The following is a 14,615-nucleotide window of genomic DNA, read 5'->3' on the forward strand; positions in this document are numbered from 1 at the left end:
CAATATCTTGTAATTTAATATTATTATTTGCGTGTTTCTAGTTATTTGCGAAATAATTATAAAAATACGCGAAAAATGCCGCAGTTCATAGTCGTTAGACAAATACTCAACATTTTTAATTTAGACCTCGATTTTTTATGTATTCACTTTTGATGCTCTAATTGTCTCTCTTTAACCCTTTTTATACTTTGTATTATTTGTTGAAATTTTTTGAAAATATTATTTTTTAGTTTCTTTTTGTATTTATAAAGAAGACAAGTTGAGTTAAGTTACATAAGTTCGAAATGGCAATTTATTGTAACGACAAAGTGTATTTACTTTGTAAGTTTTTGCTGTAAATAAATTTTAATAAATATTTAAATAAAAACACTTTGTTTTTGTTTTATTTAATTCCTTAGATGCAAGAAAAAATAAATAACATAAAAATGTAAGAAAATAAAGTTTCGAAGTCTTCTAAACCCGGTCTAGAATTTCAGTTACGCAGAACCGATTTAAATATATTTTGGAACTATCAACATTGAAAATTTTAAAAGAAAATATTTAGATTACAAAGCATTACACTTAATATAGTTAAAAATATTTTTGAGAAGTGTTGCCATCTTTTTATTTTATTTGTTAATACAGTAATATAAGAGGGAACTTAATATGTTTAAAAAACCTATCTTCGGTATTTTTGAGAAGTGTTGCTACAAGAGTTAAAACTCCAATAAAAAAGGTTAGCCATCCGTTGAAAAATATTTAATTAATTACAGTAATATGATAATCAAGCTAAACTTTTTTACGAAAGATTTCTGTTCTATATATAAGGTTAGCAAATATCTCCCTTCCGCTTTTTTGCTCTTTATTCAATTCATTATAAAAAGTGTTGCAGTGATCGGATTTAGTTCAAATATGCGCCGTTTCGTTCGATAATCTGTTTTCATCTAGACGGAAACTTCATAATACCTCCCACGTGGAAGCCCCCTCCTTATTTGCGAAGAACTCGGACAGCCACTTTTGACAAGCCTCTTCTGAGTTCAACTTTCCACCAACAAGGGAGTTCGCTATGGACAGAAGCTGGTGGTAATCACTTGGCGCTATGTCCGGGCTATATGGTGGAGGCGAGCTCCCGTAGCTTCTGACGAGTCATCAACGAAGTGTGTGGTTTGGCGTTGTCCTGGTGGAACAGTACACCCTTCCTGTTGGCCAATTCTGAACGCTTCTGGTCGATATCGCAGGCGTTGATTCGGTCCAGAAGTTTCAAATGGCTTAAATTAAAAAAAAAAATGATAATTTAAATAAAACATATCTAAATAAATATTGGTTTAGAAGATATGGTATTTGAGAGGTCTTTGATTTAAATTGCACCATATTTACAATAATCTGTAGCTTATTATATTAACTTTAATTGTTCTTCATAGAAGATGATAATCGAAAAACTTTAAATGGGGATTTGTGGAATAAGAATCAACCAAGGTTTTACCGATAATTTTCATTCAGTCAATTGTTGTTTAAGCCAAAATTTCACCATTTTGAAATTTCCAAAAGGAACTTCAGTTTCACATTGCTTAATCCCTTTCTGAAGTTCTCTCAAACACTTAATAAAAACTGAAAACCCAATGAGATTTCTCACAGTGTATTGCTTTAAATGCGCCTAAAAGTATACTACACATTTATTATATTATGAGCATAGGACTGAAATCAAATCGAAATATTAAAAATAATAATATTTTTTTATCCTTTTAATTTTAATTAAAAATATAATTTTGCAAATTTTTGTTTTTTAATATCTTGTCTTCCAATAATCAATCATATCAGAGATATGACAAGATCTCCATGATGAAATTTGGTTGCCTACAGAAGAAGGAAAGTATTTTTTTTCCATACCTGTGCCAAGAAAGCTGATCAGGGTAATAACTTATTTATAAATTACTATTATAGATAAGGGCCTGAATTCCGAGTCATTCAATTTGTATTGTTTGTCGATATATTAGCAATAATAAACAAATATAACTGTATTTTAGATTGATATTCATACGGCTACAGAAAATATTAATTAAATAATCAGAATCCAGCGCAGGACGGCAGGATGGCAATCAATTTATTTTTTACTCATATAATTATATTTTCCTTTAATGTACACAGAATAACTCAATATTCATAATATAAGGTTCTACTAAATTTATGAGGGCTAATGTAATTAAGAATACACAAGAGATTACAGTCTTAAGTACGTTTATTGTTAATTAAAAGGTATAATATTATTGAGCTTAAACGAAAATAAATTGAAATGGAGCAAAATGTTTTCAGTTCTCCCGCCAATTACTCAGTCTTTAAACTTCTGTCTTACACATCTGGGCATTGGGAATAAATAGAGCAGCATATTGAAGGCAGCCAAGCCAACGGCGAAAGCGCACGAGGCAGCAACATCAATGGTTTCCTTTATGAAAAGAAAATTTTTAAAAATATATTTAAGAACACTCTCAACATTGATCTAACACAGTCCAACTTACATCAGGATCGGCCATGCCGAGTCGTTCGTGCAGGAAATCAGCCGGTTTGGGACATATAACAGACGCGGTGGGTGTGCAATTCATTTTGCGCGATTGAAAAGCAATGCTGTGCAACAATGAGGACACATAACGTGTGTGTGTGCCTTTGGTGTTTTCCTGCAACCACGGCTGGAGACCCTTGAACGAACGCACAGTACCGCTGGCCAAAGCAATGCTGATGACGAGTATGTAGGTGACGGCAATGGCGGCGTTGAAGGGCACCTTCACGACCAACAAGAAGGCAATGCTTAACTGCTCGGCGAGTACGAAACTGGACCACAAAGCTACCAATAAGTAGGCGAAAACGGTGCCATTCGGGAATTTCGGATCAAGTAGCAGGCTGGTGCGTGTTAAGAAATATATGTTAAATTTATTTGAGAGAAAAATTAAAATTTCATGGAGCTTACGGATAAATGACGCAACTGGCAAACACGGCTGATATCAATGAGAACGGTATTGCTATGGAATTATAGGCGATCAGTAGCGTAGCGCCCGAGTAGAGGCCTTCGGGTGTGTCCTGCGAGAAACGCTTGCGCCAAATTGGAACTGTGTGTATAGAGGGAAATGAAATGTTAATATTTTATTTATATCACAATCTAATATACATACATAGCGATATGGTGGTCAGAATGCCGCAGCCGTAAGCCAAACCAATAACATTGAGTATCATGCCATTCTTGCTGAAGAAGCCATGCGCATCGTCCTGTAAGTAAATATATTAGCAAAATAATTTTTGTATATTCCAGAAAGGGTTGTTCTGACTTACGCCCACATCGGTATAAAACAGCCACATGAGCGCCATCGCCATGGGTAGCAAGAGCAAACGCATGAAGAGTGCTTTCATCCCAGCAAGACCACAAGAGAAGGTTGAAGCAAGCAGTTTACTAAAATGTAAAATAAAAACATTAAAATAAATTCTTAATTATACTTAAGCAACACTCACAGATATAGCATAATCCAGACTTTCAATTCACCAGGTTTACCATACGCTAGCGGCACTTTACCACTACCCATTGTATTGAGCGGCGCATCAGACATGGGAGTTTCACGCGAAAAACGCTCGACTAATGCTTCAATCTGCTGGCTGGACTCCAAAAAACGATCGCGACTTCTACAAAAATCAACGGATATATTATTGATAATTTTTTTTAACTAAAGAATCCTATTGCTTCACTCACCTACGATCCACGGTGCTCAAGCAGAGATAGTACATCAATGGGTTTTCGAGTTGTGGACAGGGAAAACCAATACTATGGAAATATTCCAACATTGCGCGAGTGCCACCAGAGTACACTACACCACCGAGGCATAGGAACAATGCGCGATCGAGGAAGGGAAATACATCGGAGCGTGGTTTCTCCAAAGAGAGCAATATACCGCAGCCAGTTTTCTTGGCGCTGTTCGAAAGTATCGATATCAGTAAGTAAGCGCTGAGCGGATCTAAGCCTTGTGTGGGTTCGTCGAGTAAGAGCATAACTGAAATCAAAGAAAGATGATTACAACTTGGAAACAGAATAGAGGTTAGGTTGAAATTACTGTTCTGGTTATATCTGGGTATAATAAAAATGCAAAATTTGGAGGTTAGGAGAAGAATGGACCTATGTAATTTCTTATTGGATATTAAAATAAGAGAAATTAATGGTTATTGACCGATATATTCGGCATAAAATCAACTAGAAATGTATTAAATTTGGTAAATTGGGATGTGAAGAGGTGCAAAACCGATTTTATCCATATAAAAATAGAGTCAGAGGCAGCTGTTCACCTAATTTCAATAAGATATTTCACTAATTGGACGTTGGTTTTGATATAAAGACAGATTAGAGGCCGTCATACTCGGTATCTAGGGGCTTGAACAGTCATATTGCACTTTTGAGAGAGAGTTTTGGTCGTTCGAACAAATATGATCAGTAGATTAGTGGATTCAGTACATGAATGTCTAGTCAACCTAGCATAATTTAGTATCCTTAATTTAAAATTTTTCTACCTGGATCCCTGACCAGCTGTATACCAATAGCTAGTCTACGCGCCTCGCTCATATTCAAATATTCGACACGTTTGTGAGCCACTTGAGATAGTGCCAAGTCGGCGAGGACTTGACGCACTTTTGAGCTTTTCAAGTAGCCCGAGAGCTGGTATTAAAAATAAAAAAAAAATAAATAAATAAAAAATTTTAAAATTATTTAAAACACATTTTTAGATACATTCGCTTACAATAGTTGGCGTGTAATGCAACGTCTGCGCCACCGTTAGACCCGGTATGAAAGTGCACGACTGTGTCACATAGCCGCAGCGTTGCTGGAAGAGCGCCTTCGTTAGCGGTGAACCATTGAGTAGCACTTGACCACGCGTTGTGCCATCGGCGCGGCGTGCAATCACATCCAATAATGCGCGTTTGCCGCTACCTGCATGACAATAAAAAATAGTTAATGAAATTAACACTTCTTAACCGTTTTATTACCTTTGGAGCCCAAGATGGCCATCACTTCGCCACTGTGCACTGTCAAGTTCACGCCTTTGAGCACAAGCGCTGGCATGCCGCCGCCATTGAAACAACCGCCGCCATCCACCTGAAGTGATAAGGTAAGAAAAAAAATATTGTTAGAAAACTAAAGACTTAAGCAACGAACTTAGTTGAAAAATTGCCTTTATCTTCACTATTTTAGCATCTTTTAATATTTTTCTTGAATACATTATTTATTTTATTATTATTTTTATTTATTACAACTAAAATATTTTTTGATTCATCATAATTTTTGACTTATCTACCTCTGTGGTGTGGAAAATGTTGTGCGCCTCCAGTACGTAATCGCTTCCGATCATTTTCATATCATTCATACAGCCGCTACACTCTACTGTTACTGCTACTTGGCTGAGACGTCACGCACACGCACACGCACACGTACTCCCACAAATAAGACTCGTGCTACTCTTTTTTCGGTTTCTGTTTTGTTTACACTTTTCGTTTGCACACATACACGCACACCAAAGTGACACAGATGCGCTGTAATGTTTACTGAGTTCACTGAGAGCCTTTGTAAAATAACAAAAACAACAACAACGCTAGTCCGCGTTCAACTGCCACCACTGCACAATCCGTCAACACGTCCGCACACAAAAAACGCTCCGCAATAACTGAAACTGGAATGACCAATTGCCGCTTACCAAGCCACCACAACGCTTTGAGCCGTGTCACTGACTAGTTGGCAGCGCATTGCTCCAACTGGAAGGGAGCGGCTTGAGAGTGTTTGGAAATTAACATGTTTAGCATGAACTCATTTAGAGAGAGAGTGAATGAGGCTATGAGAGTAGTTGATAGAGCGTGTTCTAGCGGCAGGTGAGTGAGGTTAGTACACTGTTTCGATCAGGTGGAGAATATTATTGGAGTTGAGGCATTAAAATGAGGTGGTTATTGTATTTATTAAAGAAATTATTTTTATTTAATATTTTTTAGAGAGTCAGTTTTCTCAATCGACTTCATTTTACGAAAGGCCAAAATATAATAAACTCTTTCTCTTACTCTTACTACAATTTCCAATATTCCAATTTCATATATTTATTTCTCTCACTGTATTTATAATTCTTTAATTCTCACCTATTCTCACCTGCCACCGAGAGAGATAGCTTACGCTCTCTTTATCACAATTCGATCAATTGCAAGCCAACCAGTCAACTGGAAATGCCAACAATTTCCAGTCGAAATTTTCAAGTTGGACTTGGCGACTAAGATGGCGTCAGAGGCCAAGTTCAGTTCAGTTCAGTTAATCGAGAGAGTTTGCGCACGTCAGTTGGTCGGCGCGCGGCGCGTCGTGAGTTTCTTCAATATAAATATAAAAAAAATACATACAAACCACATAATTTATTTGCTGTATTAAAAACATGTCACAGAAGCGCTGAAAAAAAATAAAATCGAATATATACCGTTAAAAAATAAAAGTGTGAGAATTTTCGAAAAATAAATAGTTCTTTACAAAAGCGAGTTACTATAAGTAAAAATATATAATATAATATGCTAACTAGTTAAGTGTTTGCTGCAAAATAAGAAAATAATTACACACACACATACATACACACGCATGCACATGCATGTGGCCAACTAGAAGAGCGCGCTACATACAGGAGTCCCATACAATCCAACCAGAATTGAAGAATTGAAGTGAAAAGTGCTTAGCGGCGAGAATAACTCCGTAGCGAACGGTGTGTGATGCAAAGCGAAATTTTCGTCTAGCTGTGCAGATTTTCAAAAAGATAGATACACAAGTGGCTAGTGTTGTTGGCTGGCGTGTGTACACGTATGCAGCACTGTTCTATAGAGAAAAGCACGCACACACATACATACATAGTTGTTGTTGCTGTGTCGGAGTAGTAGTTTTTGTGCGCGTGTTCGTGTTGTTTAACGGCTATCCAACGCTGTAATAGTTAACCACACTACTCGTGGTATGCACTATTCATAGAGTTGTTGTTGTTGTTATTTTTTCGTATATTATTATTATTTTCGTTTGGTTCTTAATTCGCGCAAAATCAACAAACTAGCAGCGCAAGCAAACAGTAAAACAAGTAAACGAACGACTCTCTCACTTCGTGGAATTGTGGCAATAAAAGCAACAAAGGTGCATAAACAAAATCAAATAAATTTCGGTGAGTGAAACAGCTTTGTAAATACAGATAAGACTTAAATGGGGCTAAAACACAATAAATGCAAATATTTTTGTTTTGAAACGCAGGTTTGGAGGGGGTGGAATTTCGGTGAGATTAAAGGAAAGCCGAATGTAAAGTGTGTTATGTCTCATTAATGATGTTTTTCACAGTTTATTTAGACTTGTTTGTGTGTTTGTCTCTTTGTTAATGTGAAATTGTGTAGAATTACAGGTGAAAGAGATGTCTAAAATTTATAGCAACACTTACACATATGTATATATTCGGAAACCTTAGATTTCGTAGAATCGTTCAATGACTTTCTTGCCTGTCACCTGTTTAGCAATTGCAACCTCTCAGTCATGTTCTTATGACTTAAATAAAAATAAAAAAAAAATCTAATATAAAGTTAATATGATGTAGAAGAATATTTTTTAGAAATATTTTCAATATTGCTTTAAAAAATAGTATTTCTTAAAATTTTTTTTTTAATTTTTAATTTTTTTTTTTCATATTATGATATAAATTTTTAAAATTTAAAATATTTTTAAATTAAATTGTTTCTTAACGCTACTATTAATATTTGTTACTATTATGCTATTTATAAAATAATAATTTGAAATTTTAATTAAAACCCCAGCTTATGAAAGAACTTATCCCTTTAAATAAAGACATAAAGACATTTTATAATATCAATTTTTTCATAATAATCGCTAATTAATTTAATTTTACTTATTTTTTAATTCAATAATGACTATGATAATGACCTTGACTTTGTTTTGATCTCATCTAAAAATACCGTAAGACTCCTTCAACAGAAATGAGCAACAAAAAAAAATTCTTGAAGTTTTAAATAAAGTGCTAAAAGAGGTTTTTTAAGGTTATATTATAAAAGTGATTTTTTTCCAAAATAGTTACGAGTGTTTCGTGAAAGTCATACACAATGAGGAATCTAAACAGGACCTGAAAGAGTTTTAAACTTGCTTCTTCCTTTAAGACTTCCAAAAATGCTTCTAGTAGATTGTAAAAATCACAAGAAAAGTTTTTGAGACTCGAGACTTAGGTTCAAAGGTTGACCTTCGCGACAGGTGTCACAATGGATCCCACTTGAACAGCTAAAAGCATCCATTGGCTTCTCAGTATGGATCACAAAGCAGACCCTTATGTATCGCCGAAACGCGTTAAGCCTATAACAAATTCTATGAGACGGATAATGTCCGCTCCTGCAAGTTCGCTTGGTTCACTAAAGATTAAACTACCGAGAAGTTTCAATCTCAGCTTTTCGAACACTGGACACTGGAGGTGGAAATGACATGATGTTTCCATCTAAGATTCCTCGCCTCTTCGCATGTATGCATATTATGTAGCGGCCGGTGTTATTGCCGCATGTTAAATCTTTTTAAGTGCAAGCAATTCAACCGACTTCTTGCGTTCCTTTTTGGGCCGAAAGGATCTCGCAACCGTACAGGTTATGATTGTTAACCAGCGTTTACCGAGCTCGCAAGAGGTCCAATGTTCCAGCGCTAGGGCACGGAGCCCCGGGTCCTTCCCATATGGTGAAATAGAACGACGGGTGCCATTGCTTGTGAGCTCGTCCTTACCATAAGTCTTAAAGTAATATTTTACGATGAAATGAAAAATGTTACTTCCTCATAGCTATTTCTAAAAATCTTATTAGAAACTTATATTTCTTGTCCACGTATGTTTTAGAGCAAAATTCTAAAAATCAAAAAATATAAAACTCTTAATATTTATATTATATTTTATAATTAACGATTTATAAAACTTAGTACGTTAATTAAAAATAATAATAATAATATGTGTTTTTTTTTATTTGTTTTTTTTACAAAATTAAGATTTTTTAATAACGACCACTGTGCTTCATGTAGAAATATGCCATGTAGTAATTATCACCATTTTGTACAAACATGCCACCATTTATAAACTAAATAAAAAACAACGTTACACAATCTTAGAGTAACTGCTTTTAAATCTCGTTTTGCTTTATTTGCATCATAACTCCATTATATACATATATATTAGTATTATATATTATATATGTAGTTGTGTATGAACACTCACTTGCATTACATATTCATTACACTTGTAAGCGGTAAATCTAAATAGAAGTAGTTCTATATTAGAAGCGCTTAATGACTACTCCAACAACAATAACAGCAAACCAGCCCGCCTTCAAACTATATTCCGCTGGGCAGCGTTAATTTCTTATTTCCTCGCTTTAATTTCAGTCCATGCGTTGCGTTTATTATACACGTAATGCGCCCTAACAGTTAATTTCGTTACGCATTAGGTGCGCACCGGCACATAAGTTCCTACAAACACATAAGTGCAACCTACAACCTCCTCATACTCATTTGGTAAAGTCAAGAACAACTGCAACAACACAAACAACAAGTAATTGCACAATCACAAGTACACAAGTGTTACACGATCGCGAAGGGAGAACGAGTACTTTCAAACGGGAAAAGTGCGCGAGTAAAGCGAGTAATGTAATGAGAAAATTAAAGAAGTCTTTGTTGTTTTTGTGCTTGCTGTAACATCAGTCACTCATACACACACAGAGCTTTTGTGGCGGTTTAGTTGGGCAGAAGGTATGATTACCTTAAGCGGCAGCGTTGTTGTAACAGGTCAAAGATCTGGAAAAGCATTTAGCAAACAACTGAACAAACAACAACAAAGTGGGTATATTCGCTCAAGCAAATAGACGAACACTCACAAATGTAGGGCTAGAAAGAAGTTTTTATGCTGGGGATAGATATCTTCTAGATTAGTAAATGTTGGTAATATTTGTTTGAAACAATTGATTTAAAAGTAACTACGTTAAGACTAGTTTAAAAGTGGAGTAACGAAAATGACATATTACCCAAATATATTTTCCTCTCAGAAATGAAATAAATATCTCTTGTTCCAATTTCCAATAATTTTCCAACAAATTTTAGATCTTCTCCTTGACAAGGTGAGGGCATAAGAAAGACAAGTTTAACAAAGAGACCTATTCGGATTTCCGTATCACCTAAAATATAAAAATGTATACCATTACAAACTATCGAGGATACCCCTCCACCAATCTCTATATATATTTTTGACGTGGCAAAATCTCCAAAGACAGCTAATAAGTAGAAGCTTACCAAGGTAAAAATAAACAATAAAACCCAAATTAGTTATGATTTCAAAATCACTTCAAAAACACCAGTACAAAAACCAGTCTAATAGAATTTACGCCCATTTAAAGCACAACCAGAAATCAACGCCAACAGCACCCAAGTGTTCTATGTTTGTTGGCTATTCGCTTTTCTTGCATCCACCGCTATTCTTTCCAGCTCTCTTGAGAACGCATGCGCGCCGCTTATTTCTCCTACTTCTCTCCACAAAAAAAAAAGAAAAACTTTGTAAACTTGTTGTCTAGCATGTTGTTGTATTTGTTGTAGTGCTTATGTTGTAACTAGAATGCTGTTGAGTCTCGCTGTTGCTATTTATGCTGCGGTTGCTTTGTTGTATCTTTTTGTCGCCTATCATCATCTCCACCAACTATGATTGTTCTTTCCGTTTTCCGCTTGTGCTTGAAGAATCCAGTTTTTACTGTGATTTTGCTTTGGATTTTCTTCTATGGGTTTTCTCCACAGCATTGCATATTGATTTTGCTCTGAAACCAATATGCTCATGTATCACTGTCTTTATGTATTTATGTTTGTAGTTGTGTATGTTGTTGTAAGTGTCAGTTTAGTTGGTTTATTTCTAGTTGCCTTTAACTTGAGGGTATCAATTAACATTTTTGTGGTTGATTTGGAGGAAAATATGCTTGTAGACATTTATATTTATGCAATTGAATCACAACAATATTGCAATTGTTATGGGAGTAGGTAGAAATATTGCGCAATATTTTATAAATATTTTTATGGAATCCCACATTAATATATATAAAACAAATTATAAATATTTTGAGAAATTTTCAAAAAAATAATCAGGAGAAATTGAGATGAAATTAGTCTTTTATTTGACTAAGAACAGTCAGCACGCGGGATTCCGACAATTTTTTTTTGATTTTTTTCCAGATTTTTTTGGTAGAAAATTTCACCTAATTATAACTCCGAGACTTATAGTTGTTGAAGTGCAGAAATCTTAGTTCATATCAGTGGATAATTCAACTTTCAATATGCTTACAATTCAAAAAAAAAAAACTATAAATTTTTGGAGAGATTTTCAAAAAACAAAGATCAGTAGAAAATTGGAATGAATATAAACTTTTTTAACTAATCACAGCTAGCCAACAGGAATTCCAATATTTTTTCGATTTTTATCCGGAAATAATTTTGTTGAATAATTCACTTTACTATGACTGTAGAAGTTGTTGAAGTGCTTAAATCTTGGTTTTTCTCAATGGACACATCGTGGGTTAGGTTAGGTTAAGGGGTAGATCTCAGCAGATGCAGAGAATCTCACTTAGACAGCTTCGACTGTCCATTGTGACACCCGGTAAACTCCTAACGGATCACTAAGACCCTTATGATGAGAAAAAGCGCTTATGCTCTATAATAAAGTTCTTAAGTCGGCTTATGTCGATTCCAGTCACTTTGCTGGGTTCGCCGAAGATATGCCTACCAAGGTGCTTAACCTAAGTCTAGCGAATGGAGATATCGTTTCAAATTAATTTTAAGTGTATTTTCATTTGACCGATTTTTAATTAATCTCGACAACATCTATGATTTTCAATACATATGTATATTAACTCATCGCAGGGAATACATACTGTTTTTGTAGTTTTCTGTTTTTATAAATACTTCAAATAATTCCAATTATATTGTTATTGTATCGTTTGATTTTTAAGTTGATAAACCGATTATTTTTACAGCTTATTGCCACTTTAATTAGTCTCCAAGTATTTTTACCTGTTTCAAAGTGGTTAAACTTCCTCATTTGCAAATATGATTGATTACTTGAATAAACATAAACAAATAATAATTTGTCAATGTTGAGTCAAATACCATATGAATGGAAGTGAAATAACTTATTCGTCATCTTTTTTACTATGACAGTGTTCTTAAAAAAATAAGAAAATAAAGTTTTTAAACTTCGGAGCAGCAAAAACAGTTAAGTAGAGAAAAAATATTTTTTGTATTTTTTTAACATTATTTTTATACTTTTTCAAATACTTAATCCAGTTTTTAAATAGTTTAAATACCTCCACTTCTTAAGAATATTATAAGACGTGTAGAAAGTCTAAAAATTATTGTCATTTTCATGCAGAAATGAAAGTAAACACATACAATACCAAGTATATGCAAATCCGTTTTTAATTTCTTCATTTAGCTGCTGATAAAAGCAAAAAAAGAGCATGAAAAAGCGCACGTATCTCACTTTTTATTTACAAAAACTTTGAGCTTAATAAAATTTATTAGCTTGTTTTGCATTCCAAAGCGATTACTTTGCATATCTTCACACCGCTGATTTGCATATACATATGTATGTAACTATGTGAGTACACAAGCATTCATGCAAGCTTCCACTTTGATTTGTTTTATGACATTTGACAGCTTTCACTGCGCGCTTGGGCTGAAACCAGTATGAGCACGCATGAGATTTTACCTAAATTAAAATACATTAACGCAGATTATTCGCTTGACTATTTCTAATTGAAATTTCGTTGCATTCTTTTCTTTATATATTTGTTTTTTAAAACAAGCTAAATTCAATGGCGTTTCAATTTCAGCCTTGCCAGACTCACATATTCACATACATTACGCCGCTCCATTGCTGTTATGTCATGCGAGAAATAATAATATTTATTTCGTTTTGTATTGCAAATGGTATCAATTTCGTTTTCATTGATTTCCTGCTAAACAAAACCGCTTATAGACACACACAAGCGGTTATTTAATTACAGTCGGTGCCTATGAATGGTGTTCACCATTTTTGCGCTAACTGAAGTGTAAGTGGCTAATAATGATATAGCACAGTCACTCATTCTTTGTTGGCTGATTTAATTTGAAATTATTGAAAATTGATATATTAACCTATTAAGGGAGGATGTGGTTTACACACGCAAGGGCAAATAATTGAGCGATTTGTGGCAGTTAAGACACAAATTAGTAGAGTTAAGTACGCAAATTTATTTTTAAATTTAATTTTTAATAATTGTAATATATAGTGGTAACCTTGAATATTCTAACATTGACAAACAAAATATGTCGAAAAATATGAAATATGTGAAATTGAACAACCCTGTTGCCATACATCTTTATTTTTTCTTTTATAAAAATAGTAATGGACTTAAAAATTAATATTTTTAATATTAAATAATCATTGAAAATAATATTTACATTCAAATTAAATAAATTTTATTATTATAAGAAACTTTTAAGTTAGTTATCAAAGTGTTAATAAATTATTTGCTATATTATAAACTATTTAATAGAGTTTGAATACATCCGTCAAGTGCATTAAGTCATAACTAAAGAATTCTCAAATAATAATGCAAGTTGTAATTGCTGCAAATTATTGAAAAGTAAACTTGAAAAAATTAAAAATATTAAGTCATACAAAAATATTGTAAAAAGCTTACTCACGTTTTACACAGATCAAAATTGGCATAAAAAGTTATTACAATGCAGCAGTAGACAATAATGACAGTCATCAGTTCAATAAAGATGCGGAAAAAATCATCAATATTTAATGAATTTTCAATTTTTGTAGTGGAAAATGCAAAAAAATTAAAATTTGGATATTAACGGTACCTAAAATGATATCAGAAATTGTATGGAGTTATATAAGATATTCAAAAATTTTTTTAATCAAATATTAGGTCTAAACAAAGTCATAGATGGTTTTAAACTATAAACCTTTGCGCGCCAAAAACTATGCTTAATAAAAATTTAACGAAAGCTTCTGCTTTAGACACCTTTCCCGACATTTTATGTACCGTTCCAATCAAGAGTAGTGAATTATGTATATCTGAGTTTAGCATACCAAATGTGGCCAACATTAACATATATAATTATAACAAGCAAAAAAGAAGAAAAGTTATTATAAATGCACCTAATTGTATGCTAGGATTTACTACTTTTATATGTATCACAAGAACATGTTGCCTACATTTAGGAGCATATGAAGAGGGCGTCAGGAGAACTAACCCAACCAACCAGAATCATAAAACTTTATACTTTAGTGAAAAAAAAAAATTATGGTTGTCAAATTTCGGTTGAATTGTCGCTGATTGTAAAATTTTGACGAAAATATTTTTGATATGTATTGAAAAATATATATGTGTTGAAAAATATTTTACGATTTTTATAATATTTACATTTTTTGTTTTTAAATTCAAGGTTAAATGCACCTATAAGTACACTTAAAATTCATTACCATAAGTAAATATAAATAATATGAACTAACATACATTCCAAATTGAAATACTTGTATGGATCGTGTGATATT

At 33.5% G+C, this 14,615-nt stretch overlaps 2 protein-coding genes across 2 annotated transcripts in view; one reads left to right on the forward strand and one right to left on the reverse strand.

Moving 5' to 3' along the window:
* Positions 1-2,197: 2,197 nt before the first annotated feature.
* Positions 2,198-5,664, reverse strand: LOC105220708 (ATP-binding cassette sub-family G member 5). The gene is made up of 11 exons (XM_011197160.3): positions 5,301-5,664; positions 4,993-5,101; positions 4,746-4,936; positions 4,519-4,663; positions 3,710-4,007; positions 3,475-3,642; positions 3,298-3,415; positions 3,141-3,234; positions 2,939-3,077; positions 2,493-2,871; positions 2,198-2,419 (listed from the first exon to the last, which is right to left on the reverse strand). Exons 1-11 carry the CDS (start codon positions 5,367-5,369, stop codon positions 2,306-2,308), a joined length of 1,824 nt encoding a protein of 607 aa, XP_011195462.1. The 5' UTR covers positions 5,370-5,664; the 3' UTR covers positions 2,198-2,305.
* Positions 5,665-6,281: 617 nt separating this feature from the next.
* Positions 6,282-14,615, forward strand: part of LOC105220707 (ATP-binding cassette sub-family G member 8) — a 41,923-nt gene continuing 33,589 nt past the window's right edge. The window contains exon 1 of the mRNA XM_011197159.3: positions 6,282-7,169. The gene's annotated coding sequence lies outside the window, so the exon portion shown is untranslated. The remainder of the gene's footprint in view (positions 7,170-14,615) is intronic.

The sequence above is a fragment of the Zeugodacus cucurbitae genome, chromosome 2 (genome assembly GCF_028554725.1).
Source record: "Zeugodacus cucurbitae isolate PBARC_wt_2022May chromosome 2, idZeuCucr1.2, whole genome shotgun sequence".
In the NCBI taxonomy this organism is placed as follows: Eukaryota; Metazoa; Arthropoda; class Insecta; order Diptera; family Tephritidae; genus Zeugodacus; species Zeugodacus cucurbitae.

Bases quoted from the DNA above. Each gene is read 5' to 3' on its own strand.
- LOC105220708 (XM_011197160.3), bottom strand. From the start codon at position 5,369: ATGAATGATATGAAAATGATCGGAAGCGATTACGTACTGGAGGCGCAC. The intron at 4,937-4,992 runs GTAATAAAACGG...ATTGTCATGCAG, and splicing joins GGCCATCTTGGGCTCCAAAG to GTAGCGGCAAACGCGCATTA. The intron at 3,416-3,474 runs GTGAGTGTTGCT...TTTACATTTTAG, and splicing joins GTCTGGATTATGCTATATCT to TAAACTGCTTGCTTCAACCT.